At 38.5% G+C, this 22,574-nt stretch overlaps 1 protein-coding gene across 3 annotated transcripts in view; it reads left to right on the top strand.

Annotated features, from left to right (window-relative positions):
* Positions 1-20,785, top strand: part of ABCD3 (ATP binding cassette subfamily D member 3) — a 64,905-nt gene extending 44,120 nt beyond the window's left edge. Inside the window, exons 9-23 of one of the 3 annotated variants that reach the window (XM_065409372.1) lie at positions 888-1,030; positions 1,403-1,472; positions 6,207-6,276; positions 6,407-6,504; positions 6,599-6,690; positions 7,422-7,528; positions 7,611-7,677; positions 8,384-8,447; positions 14,384-14,461; positions 14,569-14,634; positions 14,746-14,835; positions 15,472-15,591; positions 16,733-16,837; positions 18,526-18,582; positions 20,450-20,785. In XM_065409372.1, the coding sequence (XP_065265444.1) occupies positions 888-1,030; positions 1,403-1,472; positions 6,207-6,276; positions 6,407-6,504; positions 6,599-6,690; positions 7,422-7,528; positions 7,611-7,677; positions 8,384-8,447; positions 14,384-14,461; positions 14,569-14,634; positions 14,746-14,835; positions 15,472-15,591; positions 16,733-16,837; positions 18,526-18,582; positions 20,450-20,527 (1,305 nt within the window). In that variant the 3' untranslated portion in view covers positions 20,528-20,785. Of the gene's footprint in view, positions 1-887; positions 1,031-1,402; positions 1,473-6,206; positions 6,277-6,406; positions 6,505-6,598; positions 6,691-7,421; positions 7,529-7,604; positions 7,678-8,383; positions 8,448-14,383; positions 14,462-14,568; positions 14,635-14,745; positions 14,836-15,471; positions 15,592-16,732; positions 16,838-18,525; positions 18,583-20,449 lie in introns of all 3 variants that reach the window. The other 2 variants (XM_065409371.1, XM_065409373.1) reach the window with 2 other exon arrangements.
* Positions 20,786-22,574: the final 1,789 nt, after the last annotated feature.

Here is a 22,574-nt window from a genome sequence, read left to right on the forward strand (position 1 = left end):
CACTTGATGGCATTTATTTGGAATGCTGTGTCGATCAATTTCAAAATTCCAGGGAATGTTCTAGAAATCTATGGCACAAATTGGAATAGGTGCAAATTGGAATATTATTCCTTGATATTCAGGAATATTAGGCTCCCAGACTAATCTCTCTGCCACCTGTGGCTGCTGCCTACATACATCAGAGTAGCAGCAGCTTAACTTGCTGTGTGGGAACAGTGTGTGAAGTCTGGATTGCACCAGAAATAAGAGACCTTTACAGGGAAGGATTATAGGGTGGGAATCAGAGACCTGAGGATGGGTGGGGGAATAACTGGGGGGGGGGGGGGGGGAGGGTGTGCGAGCAGGGAGATGGAATGGGGATCCAGTGTGGACAGGGGCAAGAATGTGAGGGTAGGGGGGAAGCAGCAGGGACTGGAGGGATAGAGCAGTGGTGGTGGAGGGGGGAGGAAGCAGCGACTCAAAGAGGAGTGGGGTGCTGGTGGTAGTGGGGGAAGCTGGTACCTGGAGGGCATAGGGTGATCATAGGGGGAAGTGCTCCCCCTAACACACGGTGTGTGTGTGGGGCATAGAAGCAGGGATCTGGAGAGGGGAAAGTAGGGAGGAAGGGGGGGAAGGAAATGAGCACCAGGAATGGGGGCGGGGGGGACACAGAACCCCTGCCATGGAGGAAGAGTGGGAGACAGTGGTATAGTGGGTAAGGGGACAGGAGTTCCTGAAATAGAGGGGCCGGGGAGGGTGGCACACAGGGAGCTTGGTGGCAGGAGGAATAGAAGGATGCAAGGAGCCTCTAGTGGGTCCAGTGTGCTTGACCTACAGAAATTACAAGTGTGCAGCCCCTTAGTTCTAGAGTTTTTATAGTCTTGTCTTTTTTTCTTTAATATTCACAGGGTCCAGCTACCATGATGGCCTACTTGATAGTTTCAGGCTTTTTCCTTACGCGTCTAAGGAGGCCCATTGGCAAGATGACAATTGCTGAACAAAAATATGAAGGGGAGTACAGATTTGTCAATTCACGGCTCATTACAAACAGGTATGGATTTATTTGTTGACTAACTGTAAATGAAATCTTTGTAGTATTTCAAGGTACTTATTCAAGTAAATTCTAAAACTTAATGAATTAATTTTGAGGAAAATGTTTATATTTCTATGTGGACTAATTATTTAATAACTCCCATATCCATTATTTACTCATTTTAAAAGGCAAACTGTAGTTGAGATACTATAAACCTGTGTCCTACAGTTGTCTTGTGGTAATATTATGAACTTATCTTTGGTGAGAAGGTAATTAAAATAATGTCTTTTTTTAGAGCTTCGTTTTTATAGCTAACTTTTTCAGGCTGGTCGCTCTGCAAGGATTGTCTATATTAAAAATTAAATGAATTGTCTCTTTTTTTTTTTTTAGTGAAGAAATTGCTTTTTATAATGGGAATTTAAGGGAAAAACAGACGATTCACAAAACCTTTCATAAACTGGTAAGAGAGCATAAAATACTAGATTATAGCTTAAATGCTAAATTTTCACTTAACCAAATTCTAAGGAATATTGTTATGGTGGTTCATAATGCTGAATTTGTGCTAGTCTTTTTGTTTTTGCCTCAATCCTTCCTTCAGTTCAAAACTGTATTATGAGGGAGAGAAATCTTGCTGCAAACAGTCTGGCACACATGCACCAAATTGATCGTAGCTTCTTAAGGTATGTCTACACAGGGGTAAAAAACCGGGCTACGGGGCTAAATATTGCTGTGTAGACATTCGGGCTTAGGCTGGAGCCCGAGTTCTGGGACCCTGCAAAGGTGGAGGCTACCGCCGAAAAGCTCGAACATGCACACAGTGATTTGTCAACCCCAGAGCCCAAATCATCTGACCCAGGCCAGCTGTTGGTTTTGAATTCCTGTGTAGACGTACCCTTAGAAATTTAACTCTAAATTTCCTGGATTTCTAATGAGTTTTGTTAAACTCTGAACTTCTTAAAAGGTGGTGGTGTTGCTCATCCTTCAATTTCGAAGATAACCATTACATCACTGATTGATTTAGTTTCTGTGAACACATGAGTGATTGATCAGGCCTATTTGAGCTTTGAACAGTCTGTGGCACACTGAACAAGAGATGCCGCTATGGGTTACTTGATTAACAACGGACATGCCGCTGTTGTGAAATTTACACTGCTGGTGCTTCTGCTCTGCCTCAGTAGTTCTCCTCTGCTTATAGACTGTAGCTCCAGTATGGACGACAGTTTGCCAGGTAGAACAATCCATTAGCAAGATCTTCCCATAACTCTGGGTCAGTGTTGAAACACCTCAAGCATAACTAGAGAGAGTCTTTGAAACATTTCTTCTGGCCTCCCTGAGAGTGCTTTCTCCCCTTTAGCTCACCATAAAAGATCATCTTTGGCAGTCACTCATCTGACATTCTGGTGACTTGGCCTGCCCATCTTACCTGTGATTTCATCAACAGAGTATGGATGCTTGGAATGTCTGCCCACATGTGAACCTCAGTATCTGGAACCTTTTCTTGCTGTCTTATCCTCATTAGTTTCATCAGACAACCCACGCGAAAGTGATTCAGCTTCATAGCATGGCGTCTATACACTATCCAGGTTTCTCATGCATACATCAAAGTTGTTGGCATCACAATGGCTTTGTAGATCTTCAGTTTTGTTTGTTGACTAATGCCTCTGCGCTCCCACACATTTGTATGTAGTCTGCCAAAGGTGACACTTGCTTTGGCAATTCTGGTATTGGTTTCATCATTGATGGAAACTGCATGTAACCGTGTACAGCTGAGGTAGGTGAACTTGTCGACTGCCTGGAGGATTTGACCATTCACTGTGATAATAGGCTCTACGTAATGCTTTCATGGTGCAGGCTGGTACATCACTTCTGTCTTCTTGATATTGATTGTTACACCAAAATTGTCACAAGCTGAAGAGAAATAGTCCATACCCTGCTGCATGTCAGACTCAGATTTGGCATTCAGGGAACAATCATCAGCAAACAGAAGGTCATGAACAGTCACTTCCTGTACACTGGTCTTTGCCTGTAGTCTCCTCAGATTGAAAAGCTTGCCATCAGTCCGGTATCTGATGCCAATCCCGGTGTCACAGTCATGAAAGGCATCTGAAAGCATGGCAGAAAACAGTCAATTGCCTCCTCACTAATAGATGATTGTTGATTGAGGATATTGTTAAAATGTTCTGCACACCTTTTCAGTATCTTTTATTTGACAATGAGCAGTGTGGTGCCATCGGCACTCAGAGAGGTTCCTGATGACCTCGGCCCATAGATTGTCCTCAGAGTATCATAGAAGTTCTTCATATCATTTGTGTCTGCATAGGATTAAATCTCATCTGCCTTGTTACTCAGCCATGAGTTTTACATTTCTCTAAATTTGCATTGTACAGTCCTCTAGATGTTTTTAATCCCAGTGTAGACGTACCCTTAGAAATTTAACTCTAAATTTCCTGGATTTCTAATGTTTTAATAAACTCTAAACTTCTTGAAAGGTAAAAAGCAACAGAGGGTCCTGTGGCACCTTTAAGACTAACAGAAGTATTGGGAGCATAAGCTTTCGTGGGTAAGAACCTCACTTCTTCAGATGCAAGTAATGGAAATCGCCAGAGGCAGGTATAAATCAGTATGGAGATAACGAGGTTAGTACACGTCTGGCTCTGTTGATTTTGAGAAAACTACGATACCCACATAAGGAAATAAAGAAACAAATCAACAGAGCCAGACGTGTACCCAGAAGCCTCCTGCTACAAGACAGGCCCAAAAAAGAAACCAACAGAACTCCACTGGCCATCACCTACAGCCCTCAGCTTAAACCTCTCCAACGCATCATCAGTGATCTACAACCCATCCTGGACAATGATCCCTCACTTTCACAGACCTTGGGAGGCAGGCCAGTCCTCGCCCACAGACAACCCGCCAACCTTAAGCATATTCTCACCAGCAACCACGCACCGCACCATAACAACTCTAACTCAGGAACCAACCCATGCAACAAACCTCGATGCCAACTCTGCCCACATATCTACACCAGCAGCACTATCACAGGACCTAACCAGATCAGCTACAACATCACCGGCTCATTCACCTGCACGTCCACCAATGTTATATATGCCATCATGTGCCAGCAATGCCCCTCTGCTATGTACATTGGCCAAACTGGACAGTCACTACGCAAGAGGATAAATGGACACAAGTCAGATATCAGGAATGGCAATATACAAAAACCTGTAGGAGAACACTTCAACCTCCCTGGCCACACAATAGCAGATGTTAAGGTAGCCATCTTACAGCAAAAAAACTTCAGGACCAGACTCCAAAGAGAAACTGCTGAGCTCCAGTTCATTTGCAAATTTGACACCATCAGATCAGGATTAAACAAAGACTGTGAATGGCTATCCAACTACAGAAGCAGTTTCTCCTCCCTTGGTGTTCACACCCCTACTGCTAGCAGAGCACCTCACCCTCCCTGATTGAACTAACCTCGTTATCTCCATACTGATTTATACCTGCCTCTGGCGATTTCCATTACTTGCATCTGAAGAAGTGAGGTTCTTACCCACGAAAGCTTATGCTCCCAATACTTCTGTTAGTCTTAAAGGTGCCACAGGACCCTCTGTTGCTATTTACAGATTCAGACTAACACGGCTACCCCTCTGATTCTTGAAAGGTAGTGTTCATTGAAACTACTGATATGTGCCAGCACTTTAGTGGGGGTTTTGTGTGTGTGTGTGCGCGTGTGTGTGGAATTTACTACTTAAATTAGTTTTAGCACACAGTATGTAAACTTGCAAGAGTGCTACTGGCCAAGTGAGTGATAATCTCACTAATGAGACAAGGTGGGTGAGGTAATATTTTTTTATTGGACCAACTTCTGTTGGTGAGAGAGAGACAAACTTTAAAGCAACACAGAGCTCTTCAGGTCCTGTAAAAGATATTACCCCACCCACTTTGTCTCTCTAATATCCTGGGACCGACATAGTTACAATTACACTGCAATCTCACTAGTGTCATACAGAAGATGTCAGATTTTGGAGCAGTCTTGAGGAATGTGCTATTTGGACCCTAATGAAAAGATGACATGTACTAACCTCTGTAGTAGCCCCTGTTAGTTAATTGAGTGACTGCAATGCCAGTCTTGAGAGAGAGCATGCATCTCCTATTCCATAAAGAATTATGGGTGGTGTATTCAGCAAAGGAATAGGATCAAGTGGGAAATATGAAGGAAGAAATTAAAGCTACGGACTTTAATTGGCCATACAGAAATGCATGAGGGGCCCACACACTGGCAAAAGTATATAATTTAATTGTTTCCCTAAAATTCTTGATTAGACCCTCATCTCTCATCTTGATTACTGTGACACACACACGCACACCCCCTTTGGACCTTTTTGACACCCATCTTACCTGACTTGGGCCCATTCAAAAAACTGCCACTACGACTCTTTCTAGCCTATCGTTCTGACTGTGGGAACAACCCCCCAGTCTTTGAATCCATTCACTAATTTTCTTTCCCATAACACCAAAATTCAGAATTCATGTCCTCACCTTGAAGGTTTTTCAACTCTTGTTCCATTACCTATCCACTTTTTGTTTTTTGCTGCCTTCGCCATCTTCGTTCTGCCAGTGACATGAGATTTTAATATCTCTGTTCACTTCTCCTGTAAACATCTCCACACTTTTTTCCATACTTCCTTGTAAGTGGTACATCCTCCTTGAATTAGTCTGTGAAACTATTAGCCTTTTCATCGAATGCCTCCTCCAGATCCACTTCTGTTGTGACACCTCCAAAAAGGTGAACCAGTTATAGCTAGATGTTTTAGCAGTTAGGATTAGCTGATTTTATTTAATATTTTTTTCATTTCCTGATTATTTGAAACTATAGCTAATCTATCTAACAATGACCTTTATTTCACTACCCAGGTCCTTTCTTTCCATCACTTGCAAACTTTCCTCTCATTTACTGTTCAGTTGTTTGTGTGTTCTTTTAGATTACATTGTAAGCACTTGCTGGTAGGGACTTTGTCTATCTGGATTTGCTCAGTGCCTAACACAATTAGGTTACAATCTTCATTGGGGCCTTCGTGATTTACTGCAAAATAAATTCTTTTTTTAGAATTAAATTTGCTTCTCTATTGTAATTGCATAGTGCATGGCAAATATTTGTGTATGCTACATTTTTTCACACTTTTTTTTCCAGGTGGAACATTTGCATAATTTCATCTTGTTTCGGTTTTCTATGGGATTCATAGATACTATTATTGCCAAATGTAAGTGTTTTCCCAATGCTATTGGACTGCTATTTATAGTACAAGTGGTGTTACAAATATTTTAATGTGTTCATTTTATGTTCTGATTTAACTTTTCTTGCTAGAAAACATTTACTTTTAAATATTGCAGACCTAGCTACTGTGGTTGGTTACCTGGTCGTTAGTCGTCCGTTTCTGAACCTAGCTCATCCTCGCCATCAAAAGAGTACCCATTCAGAACTCCTAGAGGTAAGTAATGCAGAACAGAAATAAGTAAAATATTGTAATTGCTTGAATTCTGTTAGTTCACATAAGTAAACATAGTTGTATTTTGCTATTTAAGGATTACTACCAAAGCGGAAGAATGTTGTTGAGAATGTCTCAAGCTCTGGGCAGAATAGTCCTGGCAGGCCGTGAAATGACCAGATTGGCTGGGTAAGATTGATCACTGGTATTCAGAGCTGCTTAACACTATTTTATTTTTGATATATGTAGTTCCTATCCTCCATAGCTGTTATTTATAAATGGACTGTAGATTAAAACAAAACAAATGTGCACTCATTTTGCACAGTGCAGCAAAAATATAGACATTAATATTAATAACTGTGAGAATATTAGGGAAAATTAATGTTTTCAATTACATTGGTAATTTCTGAGCCTATTAGTAGTTGCAGATGTTTTGAATGTGAGATCAGCAGTGATGGGCAATGTGGAAGTAAACCATTTTCCATCTTAATGTAACGTTGTTGGGGAATATTTTAATATGAAAGTTTTACCTTAAAGTGTTTCTAAAGTGTTAAATATTTCACCATTTTAAGGGCCAGTTTCCTAAACTGCAGAGGTTAGGAGATTAATTTATTGGAATTAGGAAGCTTTTAATGCCGTTCTGGAGCAAAATTGATTATATTTCAGAGGTTTGCAGTATCCAGTGCTTGAGGTAACCAGCCCAAGACATACAACAAAAAATAAACACACATGTTTTGAAACAGCTTGCATTCAGAAAGTACTGTATCCCAGTCACACTGCAAAAATGTGATTCCAGTTCTTCCTTATTATGATTTTAATTTTGACAATTTAGGGTACTTATTAAAAGTTTTTTTTTCTGCGTAACAATAAAATCCTTAAAATGTTTCTGAAGATTAATTCTTAATGCATCCTTATTTTAGCTTCACAGCTCGAATTACAGAATTAATGCAAGTACTAAAGGACTTGAACAGGGGCAGATATCAGCGTACTATGATATCGCAACATGAAAAAGGTAATTATGACGGAAGTTTAATGCACAATACTCACACCTTGGCAGACATAAATCTAGTCTCTAATACTTGTTTCTTTTTTTAAAATTTAAGATGGAGATAGAACCCAAACGATTCCCTTGATACCTGGGAGTGGAGAAATTATCAACACTGATAATCTTATCAAGTATGTATAGAAAGTGTAATGTATAGAAAATGTAAACCTGCTTTTTAGTCTTGCCTTATATCACTATTTTTAATACAGTTTGTTATATATAACGATACTTTATATCCACTTCCTTCTGTACAATGTCTTCAGAATTTCTTCTCAATCCTCACTGCATAAGGCGTTCTACAACCTTAGTACTCTCTACTGTGGACTACTGATACTACCTGTTCTCCAGAATCAATCTCCCTTCTGACCTGGCCGGCTGTCTCCTGGAACATGACTACCCAGATCATTATATTTCCCATTATTTAGACCCCATCTCTTACTAGAATTTCTGCATTGGCTTTCCAACATTCTCCATATACATTTTGAGGCACTTGACAGCTATGGCTTGCCTATATAGTTGTCCTTGTCTTTTTTTAGAACCCTTTTAGCGACTTTTAGAACCCTTTTAGACTTTTACAACCCTTTTAGCCAAGACTTGCTATATATGCGAGGAAGAAGCTTTCAGTTAATGTTTGTCAAGATACCTCCTACTCTTCTTTAAATTAAATTAATTTTTTTTTTTTTTTTAAATCCAAGAAACAGTCCAGTTCTGGCCACGTGCAACTCTATACCTTCATAGCACCTGCTTGTGTTCTAGTATCCTGTTCTTCCACAGAGTTGACCAGCTGGTAAAGAACTATACATAATAGTAGTAGTAATGTGTCAATTTTACCCATAGGTTTGATCATGTTCCATTAGCAACGCCTAATGGAGACATTTTGATTCGAGACCTTAATTTTGAGGTAAGTTCTACGATATAAATCTTCATGTAACACTTCAAAAATGAAGGTGACTATTTCCCACAAACGTATTCTGTGTTATGAACAATCAAGAATAAGAACAAAAGATGCGTGTAGGATAGGGATACTGTCAGTGTGGTGGTCATATTTTTTTTAATTAACTATGATAATAACATTGGGCTATTAAAATGGATTTTTTTTCAAAATTTTATTTCCTTTTCACAGTTAATGCTTGTTTATATGTATACCACTTTTTAACATTTTGCTTGGCAATGGCATTAAAACTTAAAAACTATTTCACTTTGGGCTCTCCTGCACTAGCACGATGCTGTGGTACTACACACTCACAAAACTTGTCTTGAAGTGTCTGTGTGTATTTCAACTTACAGTTTTAGGAAACCAGCAATTTTACCTATCTTTGGGAATTTATATGGGACTTGTTCAAATACCAGTGCTACACCACTGTATATGACACAAAAAGTATAAAAATGATGAATACATACAGTAATTTTTTGAAAAAAATCTACATGAGTAGAAAGGAATAAATGCTTGTAAATCTATTGTAAATACATGTTTTCATTATATTTAAAAACTTCCCCCTCTTTTCTACCCAAACACGCATTTTGGGTCTAAACTAGTTGAAAGTATTCCACTTATGTAACTATGAGTAGAAATTACTGATCTTTTCCTTATCATAGCATTTCTGCATCTACAAATATATAGCAGAAGTTTACACACAATAGCATAAATAATTTAACCTAAGATGTAAACAAATGAAAAAACAATTTATGGAGTAGTAGAGGGAGAAAGAATATGAAAAGAAAGTGTTACTGGATATTAGTCTGCCTAATTAAAATGTTAACAGACATTATCAGTGAAGTGTTCTTTATGATAAAAACCTGTTTGTGCCAACAATTAACTTACACCAGATGAAATAACAGAGTGTAAGATTGATTGTGTCAGCTCAGACGTATCACAGTTTGCAGTTTTCCTCTTGCTGTTTTTATACAGCATGTCCAGTAGGTGGCACTGGAAGGTTTTTCCTGTGTTAGGCTAGGTCTACACTACAGCGGGGGGTCGACCTAAGATACGCAACTTCAGCTACGTGAATAGCGTAGCTGAAGTGGCGTATTTAAGTCAACTTACCTGGCTGTGAGGACGGCGGCAAGTCGACCGCTGCCGCGCCGCCGTCGACTCCGCTACCGCCTCTTGCCGCGGTGGATTTCCGGAGTCGACGGCAGAGCCATCGGGGATCGATTTTACCGCGTCTTCACTAGACGCGATAAGTCGATCCCCGATAGACCGATTGCTACCCGCCAATCCGGCGGGTAGTGAAGACGTGCCCTTAGATTGTAATGATCGATTTACAGTAAAAAATTCATTGTAATTCTAGACAGGGCCGGCTCCAGGGTTTTGGCCGCCCCAAGCAGCCAAAAAAAAAAAAAAGCCATGATCGCGATCTGCGGCGGCAATTCGGCGGAAGGTCCTTCGCTCTGAGCGGGAGTGAGGGACCGTCCGCCGAATTGCCGCCGAATAGCTGGACCTGCCGCCCCTCTCCGGAGTGGCCGCCCCAAGCACCTGCTTGCCAAGCTGGTGCCTGGAGCCGGCCCTGATTCTAGAAAACAAAATTGCAATGCCATAGGTGTGCAAAGTTAGTTAAGTAGAATAGTCAGTATTCAGTTTCATCTGATGCTTTTGTTCCAGTTATGACATAAAGCAGGAATAGTAAAATCCCATTATAACAATTATACTAGTTTTATATTCTATTCCTGAAGACTTGATTATATTCTTTTGCTTTCTAGAATGTTGTTATGGCATCTTGTAATTTTGAAAAATATTTAAGTAAAAAGTCTGAATAAAAATAAAACTTTTTAATTTTATAAGTTTCTTTTAAATTGCCCATCAACACGGTAGGTAAGTTCAAGACCAAAAAAAAAAAAGTTTGAATTACAGTTAAAAATAAGAATCTGTAACTTCAGTGGATATGCCTTAAAATTTTGTTTAAAAAAAATCATAAAGCTAGGAAATTGAATTTCACATATGTATTTTTACAGGGTATCGTTAACAGGGTATTCCCTGTGGGATCTAGTGTTTTAAGTTCTTAAAATTGTTAAATCTTGGCATAATTGCACTTGGGGTACATCTGATGTTTAAATTAAGGATTCTTGTTAAACTGGTAGATAATCCTTGATAAACAAGATGATTATGTATCTATGCTTAATCTCACAAATGTCGTAACAGGCTTGACCATTTAAATTTTAAACTTTAGTGATTTGCCCTGAATCTTGACTTTATTATATAGTGCCTACCTTTGTTACGTGTGCTAAAGGCAGTCAAGGCAATATGGTCCCAGCCCTTAAGGGCTAGTCTTCCAAGCAGACAACCTGCAGACAAAAGTAGGGAAGGGATTTAACAAAAGCAAGATGATAAATGCAGTTGTTTGGCACATGTCTGGTTCTTTGCAAGGAGATGGGATAGGTCAGGTGTTACTTATTGAATAGACATTTCTTTGAGGGGAGCATTAAGGTTGTTAGGGCTCTTGGAAGAAGTATGTTATAAGGAGGAAGTGTGGAGGGTGTGATAGACTGGCCAAGGAAGGTTTACAGGCTAAAGGAGAGCATAAGAATCTGTTTCTTTAAGATTATAAATTCCCAATTACTATTTTTTGTGTGTTTGCATATGGGCAGACGTAAAGATGGATAGAACAAGTGCCTGCAGGTTCTTTAAGCTCATGTCATGATGGTTTAAAAACATAACGTGTATTTCATGAGAAAAAAAACCTGTTTGAATTCTGATATTATTGAGTATCTGAAAAGCCACTGAGGTGCTGAAATTTCTATATCTCAAGTTTAATGGTAGTTACCTATTACTGTAGAAGAGGCTTTGCTTATTTCTTTGGCAGTGGTATAACTTGTAGCAAGCCAGTTTTTCTATTTTGTAAATGGAGGGTGAGGAATTTTGTCACCTACGTACAATGCTTAGGAATAAGGTAGATTCTGTGTTTTCTGTGGTGTATACAGGTAGAGAAATGGAGGTAGAGGTACAGTTAAAGGGAGACCTTAATTTTGAATTTCCATGCTCCCAAATTGTAAGTGTAATCGTAACTTTAAATTTGTTGACTTCAGTGGCTGATGGTTTGTTTTAAACAGTGTTCTTTCAAGAGATTTATCTCAAAAGTTAGTTATCTCTGTTTTACACTTAAAATTTAGGTCAACCTAACTAAGTTGCTCAGGGGTGTGGAAAAATCCCACCTCTGAGTGATGTAGCTAGATGACGTAACCTCTGGTGTAGATGCTGCCAGGTCGATAGAAGAATGTTTCTGTCAACCCAGCTACCCTCAGTCGGCGAGGTTATGATGTTGTGCTCAGGATACCCAGGACTGTAAGCCATTGTTACCATTTTGCCTTAGCAAGAATGAGAGCTTCGCTGCTGGTGATGGGACCCCACTGCTCCTGTCTCCTTTGCCTCACACAGACTGCTTAGCGACCTTCGCTCATGTAGATACCACCATGCAGTTTATTTACAGCATTTCACTCCTCCACTTTCTACACACTTTGTGCCATCACAGTATTTAGTGTTATGCAGTTTTACTGTCCCTTCTAAAAAGGGGGTTGGGGGGAGGGAAGGTGTCTCTTCCTAGAACACTCGCTTTTGTCAGGCCCCACTAGTTCCCCCATCCCCCCTTCCTTCTTGTACTCTTTCATCCAGTCTCCTTGTTAATGGGCTAAGTAGCTTCGTAGCTACCCAGCTGCAATGGGATCTGGTAATCTGATCGTCCCTGAGGGGGCCTAATTGGTTAAACAGTGACCAGGTGCTGTCTCAGTTGCTGATTCCTAACACTCTGTCATACTCGTGCTAAGCTGTGTGTCACTTCCCTGGCTCACTAGCCTGTCTGGTTTGCCAGCAAAGTCTTCAAAACTGTCTCCGTCTAAACCTTGCCTTACACGTAACAATCAGTGTTCCCCAGAGACATCTCTCTGCAGTGTCCAGTCCCTCTGGCTGGACACTCTCAGAAATTATTACGGTCACTTCCCTAATAGGCAGTGACAGGGCAAAAGACAGGGCACACATCAGTCTGGTAGGTTAGCTGAAGACTCATGCTTCACTTAAATACACAGCACTGAGATGATTTTTAATAAAACAAGAATTAGTTTATTAGCAAAGAAAGGAGATGTAAGTGATACTAAGTAAGAATAAAAGAGAGAGGTATGGTTACAAATAAAACAAAACAGGCTTTCTAGTGACTTAAAACTTAATTTTAACAAGTGACAATCTTTGCCTAAGCAGCTTTCTTACTTACATCAAGTTACCAGCATCACTAGCCCACCAGAGTATGGGATCCAGCTTTCACAGGGTGCTGTTCCCTATGTCGCCTAAGTGATGGATGCCAAAATGGCTTTTAGTTTCTGCTTATATTTCCCAAAATGTTTTGTCCCCAGAGTCAGGATGACTTCCTACTGTTCTTCCCTTCCTGTTGACTTCCCATTTTTCTGCTGATTCATATGTAAATGGGACTTCCATTGTTTTGGTTCCATAATGTTTAATTTACATAGGAGGGAAGGTAGCTATCTACCTGTCTCCAGTCTGGGAGAAAACCTGTTTCTCCCTTTGGTTGCAAATTTTGAAATATAGTATCCGCGAGTAACCATAATTCCTCATATAGTTAATACATACATTTTACAGTGATATTAATCACCAGTGTGTGACAGGCTTACATAAAAGATCTTACTCAATACACTTTTATAGTAGAGTTTTATTGTGTACAATCAGTTGCTTATTCTTTGGGGTTCAGACCCCCTATTCTCCTTTTGGGGTGTCTGGACCATGATTGTCATAGAGGTGCATTCCTTCACTGGTGGGAAAACCCCTTCCATCGGTGTAGGCTGTGTCTAAACTATGGGGTTATGGTGGGATAGTTTTGGCACCATAGCTCTGCCGGTGTAGTCCCCTTATGTAGACAAACCCCCATGTTTCTAATATTAACAAATTTAACAAAAGTTTTTGTGTTAGAATTTCTTTAGGCTTCTTAACTATTTTAATCAAATAATTGCTCAGTGATGTGGATTTATTCAAGAGTAAGAATGGCTTCTACTTTCCTTCTCTCCCTCCTCCTTCACTGTCTTGCCAATTTACTCCTTCCAATCAAACACAAAACTTTTCAGCAATGTTTTCTGCTCACCACTCTTCCTCCAATGTGGCTTTCTCACTCACCTCCTCCAGTACCAGACCAAACTGCATGCAATCCCGCCACCCCTCCCATCATGGCATATGAAGAAGCTTACTCCAGTTTTGAGGTCTTGGGAAGTCGTGGTCTGGATTTTATAGGGCTGTGCAGGGATTATAATATTTACGTGGTGACCTATGCAGGTTTAACAAATAGTGCAAAAATGGTATGTAATTAGACTATTAACTAGAGGTGGTCAGAACAGAAAAGACAAATTCATAAAAAAAAAATTCATTTCCATTTTATATCAGTGTTGTTTTCATCAATTTTCAAACCAGCTCTGCTATTAATTCAGGAAACTCATCAAGTAGTCACTTACCAGCGCTCACTGAGGCCAATCAAATAAAAGAAACTTGAAGTTTCTAAACTAAGCTTCTTCGAGGTTGATTAACGCCCCCCCCTTGAAAAATCAGAAGACATTCCAATAATTAAAATCGATTTGTTAACACTAGTATTTCCAAAATGATTTTTATTCAGTTTGCCTTTTTAAAAAAAACTATGCAATAATTTTACTGTATCATCAGATCACATGTGGAAAAATTCAGACAGACTGATTTAGTTTAGGCTAAATTTAATATTGGTGGATGTGTGTCAAAATTGGACTTACTGTGCAAAGGATGGCTTCCAGTCTAATTATGGGGATACTGGCATCTCTACAGCAGTACAGATTTTCCAGTTATTTTCCTATTGTTTAATGTGTTGACATATATTTTAGGTTCGGTCTGGTGCAAATGTTCTGATTTGTGGGCCAAACGGATGTGGGAAGAGTTCACTTTTCCGTGTTCTTGGCGAGGTAAAGACATACTAAAATGAAATTTATCATTTTAAAAAACACAAAACCCCTCACCCTAATTTCTTAAGAGAAATTTTCTCTTGATGACTTTTGTTTTCGTGTTGCAGTTGTGGCCTCTGTTTGGTGGATGTCTAACCAAGCCTGAGAGAGGAAAGCTTTTCTATGTTCCTCAGGTAAAGCAAAGTACCATAGTAATTGATATTTGTATTTTTTGTTACCTCTTTATTTGATGATTGTTACATATGTCTGTAATGATGTACTAATCATTTGCAATTTAATCCCAGAGACCATATATGACGCTAGGAACCCTCAGAGACCAAGTAATATATCCAGATACCGTAGAAGACCAGAGGAAGAAGGGGATAGCTGACCAGGTAAAAAAGACATTCTCCTCAATAACCATTATTTGCAGCCATGACTTTTCCTGATTCTTTGTAGTGTGGGATTATTTGTACTTTAAATTTGTTAAATGATAGAGAAACCCAAGTCTGTTTCTCCCCATGTAGATCCGAACAGGAAATGTTGATGGAACCATGGCTTCTCTACAACTCTTTGGTTTGGGAGACTTCATAGCATTTTGGTTTTTCTCTTAAGTCACCCTTTCCATTCTTGAACCTGATTGGCTGTAAAATAAAGGTTCACCAAACCAAAGGTCATCAGTTGTGGCTTTAAATGTGCCACACTAATGGGCTGCTACTTCCGCCATTTATCACATAGTCTGTAATATTACCTGCCAGCAGATGTCAAGGATGTCATCTGTCTGTTAATGACAGTTTCACTGTTCATTTAAACTTGTTCTGAAGTATCATTCATTTTTTAACTATATTGGTATAGCAAGTAAGAACATTAGATTTGTTTACATTTTGAAATGTTATTTTGGTACCAATATCTTGGGTGATAGAGTGATTTTAATACTTTATAGTATTCTAGTATACTGTACTAATCTGAGAAGTTATTGCAACATGAAGTATGTTTAGGTGTATCTGTAAGCATTATTGTTTTGCTAAAAGGTGCTGAAGGAGTACTTGGATAATGTCCAGTTGGGTCAAATCCTGGAACGTGAAGGTGGCTGGGATAGTGTTCAAGACTGGATGGATGTGCTCAGCGGAGGAGAAAAACAGAGGATGGCAGTGCGTCTCTATCTTATACGTACTTGAAAAATACTGTAAATTAGTATAACTAATCTGAAATGTTGATGATATCTAGTCAGTAAATTTTTCTACTGCATTATTCTTTAAAAAAAAATTTAAGGTTTTTATAATCTTAGAGCTCATGAAAATAACTTAAATTACTACAGGTAGGCATTATTATTTTCACATTGTAATATAGATTTCTGAATGCTTTCTTATCAGATCAACATATTCTCTTCTATTATGTAAGCAGATGATGTAAAATATTGATTTCTTACCCTTGGAAAGTATACAAAGAATACTATACAATATTGAAATTTCAGTGAGGTTCAGTAAATGATGGTTAAAAAAAATTCTTTCCCCTTTTAATTTTCAGTCAATAATTTCTGGTTAAAACTTCTAAGACTACAGTATTAGTTATGATTGTTGAGAAAACTTGACTTTCTGCTAACAGCATTGATCATTATTTATTTAGATATTTTGGCATTCATCCTTTTTCCTCTAGCAAAAATCAAGACAGAATGATGGTATGGCAGTACATACACAACATTTCTGGGTTAATAAATAACCACATAATTGTGGAAAGCTGCTTATATGTTACACATACACCTAAGATTATATTGTATGATAAACTATTACCATTTTTTAAATTAAGTATTCATATTGACTGTGACCTGCCTAATTGTCTGCTAGAAGACAAACTGACAGGACAGCAAAGGAAATTTTCATTGCACACTGGCTGTAACTCACTGTGCTTCAGTATTACTCAAGTCTCTGATTATTGCATGGTAATGTACATATTACTGTATCTGCTGAACACTTAGGAGTAATGGGATGAAATCAGACTAAAATGTCTTTAAATTTCAAATGTTTTATCTCCATTTTTAGTTGTAAACTTAAATAGCTTCATAGTTTTCATTTATGCCTTTTGGGGGAGAGAGGTAATGGCAGCACAAAAACTGAAGTTTTTGAGCAATTTTCAAACCATTTGTTAAAATGTTTGTTATATTTCCAATAGATTACAGTAGTTTCATCTCTTAAATGCTCATTTAGACAATAGGTTATGCTATTATAAAGATGAAGAAACGTGCATTGTCCTTGTTCTCTCTATTCACAAATGGTGTATTGTTTTGCATTCCAGATGGCAAGGTTATTTTATCATAAACCTCAGTTTGCAATTCTGGATGAATGTACAAGTGCTGTTAGCGTTGATGTAGAAGGCTACATTTACAGTCATTGCCGGAAAGTAAGTTAGTTTTGTTTCTGTTTTTTCTAGATAAAGAAAGAAGGCTGAGATGCATTTAAATTGCTCTTTGTGAATGTAATTTCTAATTTGGAAAATGTCAACTTGACGGATTGGTAAAACTGGACTTCAGCAACAATATTAGACATGATAATATTAAATTTCCAAAAACTTGATTAAAATGTGAAATGGAATCCAGATAACACCCAAAACAATCTTATTCTTTCCTTATGGAAAATAACCCTTCTCAGCAAGGCTGACAAAACAAAAGGACTTGTAAGTGAACCTGTTTTGGAGATAGGAGCCAGCAACGCTAGGAGAACTTTCAAAAAAGTAAATGAAAAGGGAGTATTTAAAAAAGCATGATGTTTTAACTTCTTTTCTATTCCCCATCCTCCCCCAGAATTCTCAAAAAAAAAAAAAAAAAAAATTCTACCCTCATATGAGATGTGGTAGGAGAAATATCAAGGGGGTTGATTTCTGTTTGGGGAAGGGGAGAAGGGTTTGAAAATAGAGATTATAATGGGAAACTTGCTTTAAATTTAACTATGGAGCAGTGATGTCCTTGGAAAGGAAACAGAAACTCTACAGGTACTGAAACCTTTATCCTAATCTCTCTGGGAGCAGGAGCAGGCCCTAAGATACTTTTATAGTAGTAATTTTGATGCTGGATGGGCTCTGTGTGAAAGAGCATCAGTTATAGGGGGGAGGGATAGCTCAGTGGTTTGAGCATTGGCCTGCTAAACCAGGGTTGTGAGTTCAATCTTTGAGGGGGCCATTTAGGGATCTGGGGCAAAAATCTGTCTGGGGGTTGGTCCTGCTTTGAGCAGGGGGGTTGGACTAGATGACCTCCTGAGGTCCCTTCCAACCCTGATATTCTATGATTCTTCTATTTCATATATCTGTTAGTCTTAAAGGTGCCACAGGACTCTGTGTTGCTTTCTATTTCATTGTTTAAGTACATTTACCATTTGGATGCCAGGTTGTACTGCTTTCTATTTTGAGGATTTACCATTGCAAAGTGGCTGATAATGCATCCCTCTGGAAAATCAAACCCCTTGTCAGTTGTCTCTTACAGAAGGTTAAAAAACAAATAGTATGATTATTATCACTTTCATTTCTGTTTGTTTTAATCATTAACCATTTACAACTTAACCATTCAGTACAGTTGCAACTGTTGCTTACAGGTGATTTTAAAGGTGAATTTTTCGTTGTATTTAAGAAGCACTTTAAGTTCTTAAATCATTAACATCATACACTTTAGTTAGCAATCAAATGCATTTAAAAACAAAATATTTGGAAATAATTTCCTCTTTTACTTACCTGCTAGGGCTCAAGTTCAGGAATTTGTCTTTTCTGTAAGAGCCTATGATATTGCTAACATCTGTGCACAGGGAGTGAACTTTTTAGCCTGACATTTTCAGCTCCTGCAGGAAAAACAGAACATTTAAATCAGTAGGTTTAAAAAACCAAACCTAAAACCTCTTTTGTTTTTCCTCTAAAATGTGCAATATTGAGGCTACACACACATAGTATAAATGATTTAAGGCCTTAAAGCTTTTCTATTTATTAGTATGAGCTTTTAGTTTCATCTTTTAAAATGTTACCAAGTGTGAGGGATTGAGAAAATTAGTTGAATTTGTCTTATGGGTGAAGTTTTACTTAATGTTTGTATTCTCTTCTTACTATAGGTTGGCATCACTCTCTTCACTGTCTCTCACAGAAAGTCCCTCTGGAAACACCACGATGTATGTCATTTTTATTTTTGTTGATGATTATGTATTTAGCCTTTTTGTGGGTATTAAATGAACTTTGAGTTTTTAGTTGCATTCAGATGTCTTGCCTTCCAACCAGACACACTCTTTTCAAAAAATAGTATCATAGATTATATTTTCATAGTCCAACAGCAGTATTTGAAGGATTCACAAAAAAGCTGTTATGAAAATCTAAGAAACTGACAGTTCTAAATTTGTCTGTTCTGAAGGGTTATCCATATAAAATATTCAAAGTTAGTGTTTCTTCATCTGTGGACACTGATTAAAAGAGCCTGTAGCTAAACAATCCTGTAAAACTTTTCTTACGAAGGTGCTAATGCACATGTTTATAAAGGGCCTTTGTGCAATGCAAGATGTATTTTTAATTGTGGGGCTACTCCTTGTTTACTCTATAACACAGGCTTTGTCTTCACTACCCGCCGATCCGGCGGGTAGCAATCGGTCTATCGGGGATCGACTTACCGCGTCTAGTGAAGACGCGGTAAAATCGATCCCTGATCGCTCTGCCGTCGACTCCGGAAATCCACCTCGGCAGGAGGCGGCAGCGGAGTCGGCGGCAGCGCGGCAGCGGTCGACTTTCCCACGTCCTCACCGCTAGGTAAGCCGACCTAAAATACGCAACTTCAGCTACGGTATTCATGTAGCTGAAGTTGCGTATCTTAGGTCGGACCCCCGCTAGTAAATTTTGTTATTGGTGGGAATTTAAATTTTGTGTGCGCGCTGAGGTATAATGAAGAGAACACGTCTATAAGTATAAAAAATAAATCTGATATAATTTAAATATACATGGCTTTTATAATCCTATAAAATAGTTTTGGCAAATGTTTCCCGTTCCAGTTACAATAAGATATGATTACCCCCTAGAGGGGGGGTGTAGGTAGTGGAGCGTAAAATCTGTGGATATTTTCAGGTAGGGATTGGGGAATTCAATGTTCATGAAGATATTTGGGAAAAGGAATGTTAAACATTCTAAACATGTAAAACTATGATACAAGGTATTCCTTTTCTCTCCTAAATTCTTTCTTATAATTTCATCTGTTATCATAGTCCTGAAGTGGATAAAATAAGGATTGTAATAAATAATAATTGAAGAAATAATTTTAATCTTAGAAAATATATAACATTTGAAGCTCTGTGGGGATACTCCTTCGCTAATTTCTGTCCCGCAGCACCAGCCAAATCTTAAATCAATATTCATTTAACAAGGGCCTGATTTTCAAAAAGCACATGCCTAGTTTGTGTATGCAAAAATGCAGTCAATTGTCTAAGTCAACATTTCTTGGTCAAGGTATAGTCAAGGTCCAGACTCCAGAGAAAATAATAAAAAAACCCAATAATAATGACGATGATGATAAGTAAATAAAAAGATGTTGGGGTCCATTCAAAAGTGTCTGGTGGTCCAGGTTTGGCCCACGGTCCACCTATTAACTACCCCGATGTACACCATTTCACACCTAATTTATGCACACATTTCTGCAATTCAGGTATTGGTGTAAGTGGCTCACTATGTGTAAAAATACCAGATTTGTACACAGAATTATAATTATGCATGCAAATTAGGCATCTGTCACAACAAACCAAATCCTAGTGATGAGCAATATGACCAACTAGCAGAAGATAGAGACAGAACATATCCAAAAAAATCATAGTGTTATTCCTCAAAGGCAATTGAATTGGCTAAGCATTGCAGTAGGAGATCATCCTCTGACCAGTTGATTTAGGGTTTTAGTTTTTGTCCTTTAACAAATTATTTGCTTATACAATTTATTATGATAAAAAAAGCTAATATAAAAATATTTTTTATATTTTGGTTGATGATGTAAATTTTTTCATTCCACAGTTTTACCTGCACATGGATGGTAGAGGAAATTACGAGTTCAAGAAGATAACTGAAGACACAGTTGAATTTGGATCTTAAAATCCATAAAGCTGCAACTACTACAGAGACTGATAATTACAGAGAACATGTAGAAAGGAAAAGTACATAGCAAGATAAAACTACTTGGCTTGTTTTTAAACAAATTAACTAGGTATAGGATAATCCAAAGCAAGCTATTAAGCATTTATTATTATGTAGGATATTGCTAATTGTGTATATGTTGGTTTAATTATTAATATGTACTAAGAATGTCCTTATTCTTGTGGTTAAAAACCTGCCTAAATTAAATTGGGCTTAAATCAATATAACCTGATTCATCTGGGATGTAAACTATTTGAAGTCAGCTGATTTGACTTTTATGGACCTTTCTTTCCTTCAGTGAAGAACTCTGTTAAAATTAGGGTTATTACCTCTCCTGTTTCTGGCAACAATTCTGGATTTTCACTATCTAGTCTATGCATACTTCTGAATTATCTCACATGATGCAGGATATCCTCCCCTTTTCATAGCTATAACCTACTATCCTGTACAGTGCCAGACCTGGGTAGAGGCCAAGCTTTGTGATAGGTGTTGTATGTGCACCATTTATGGTGTAGGATGGACTGAATCCAAGATGGCAGGAGCCTAATTCCCTCGAGATTAGACCTGATCCACTGTGGATCCCTAGGCCTTTTCAGCCTGTCTGTCCACAGTTCTCCTGTGCTTCTCACTGTCTCCCATTCTTCCCCCATTCAACAAAAGCAATGCTGAACTGTTTTCTCCTCCTCCCCCAGAAAAGGGAGTGGAACCAAATGGGGAGATTTGGGAAGAAATTGAGATGGAAGGGAACTGAAAGAAAAAATAATAGTAGTGAAAATGGTATTCTGTATTTCAGGGGTCAGGGTCCTTGAATATTTTTCATTTGGAGTTGCGTAGACACACATGACAGCTCTGGGAAGTTGAGAAGTATGATTTTAGTTCCCACAGCAATGGTGGAGGAGGGAGAATTATTAAAGGACCTATCTGCCTATTGAAGTCATAGGAGCTTTGCCACTGACATTAATGGGATCAAGAATTGGGCCCAAAGTGTATCCTTCTAAAACACTTAGCATGCCTCCTTGAAAGCAACATTTTGTTGCTCAGTAGCAGACTTCCAATTGTCCTCTTTGCTCCCATTCCTGGGATGTGTGGTGGTGGTCTTCCATCAGAGTCCTTCTTTGTCCCTCTTGTTAAAATAGGATGTACCCTGTCCAGCTGCTGTATAGGTTTGGGTTTTAAGAGGGAGTGATGATGATGGTAGCCTCTGTTTTGCTATCCACTTTTTTTTATGTGATGTCTGGGATGCCACATCTCAAAATTCATCAAAATTTGACTCCACATCCTGAGGGTTTTTAGGCAATTTTAATGTAAATTAGTAAATCATACGACAATGGTCCTCAAACAGTGGGCCATGGACCACTAGTCCATGGAGTGCTGGTTCTTTTATTACAACTGCCAAATGTTATTAAAAGACAGCTAAAAATACATTAAATACTTTCCTAATATTACTTTTCCATGTAAACAATTACTGTAGTTGCCACATGATTTTAAGTGATCACAAATGCAAAAAGAGATGGTTTGTGTGATCAGGAATGGGAGGCTGGTGGTCCATGAGACTGTGTACACTATGAAAACATTTAAAAATCCCTGCCAAATCCCTGCCATACACTGATGTTCTTCTGGTGGCTTTGTAGTGTTGCACACATGATGTAACATAGGAATGCACTACATGAAGACATGCACTAAATACACAATAAATGTGATCTCTGTACATCTTTTATCAAGGTTTTCTTTTTTTATAATCAATATACACTTGGGTGTATATCTTCCTCTTAGTGACTAATTCAGCTCTGTGAATACTGAATACCATCTTTCGTATTAAGATTGTTACTTATTATTTTCCCCTTTTATCTTGAAACTTGGTTATTACACTTCTTGCCCATACCACTCACAATTAAAATACTCTTACATAGAAGAACAAATGCCAGTGACCTCATGTCTTAGTACAGGTACCCACTGACATAGGCAATAAATTCAACATGTTAAATAGCATCAGTGGAACTCCAAA

Source organism: Emys orbicularis, chromosome 8, assembly GCF_028017835.1.
Source record: "Emys orbicularis isolate rEmyOrb1 chromosome 8, rEmyOrb1.hap1, whole genome shotgun sequence".
In the NCBI taxonomy this organism is placed as follows: Eukaryota; Metazoa; Chordata; order Testudines; family Emydidae; genus Emys; species Emys orbicularis.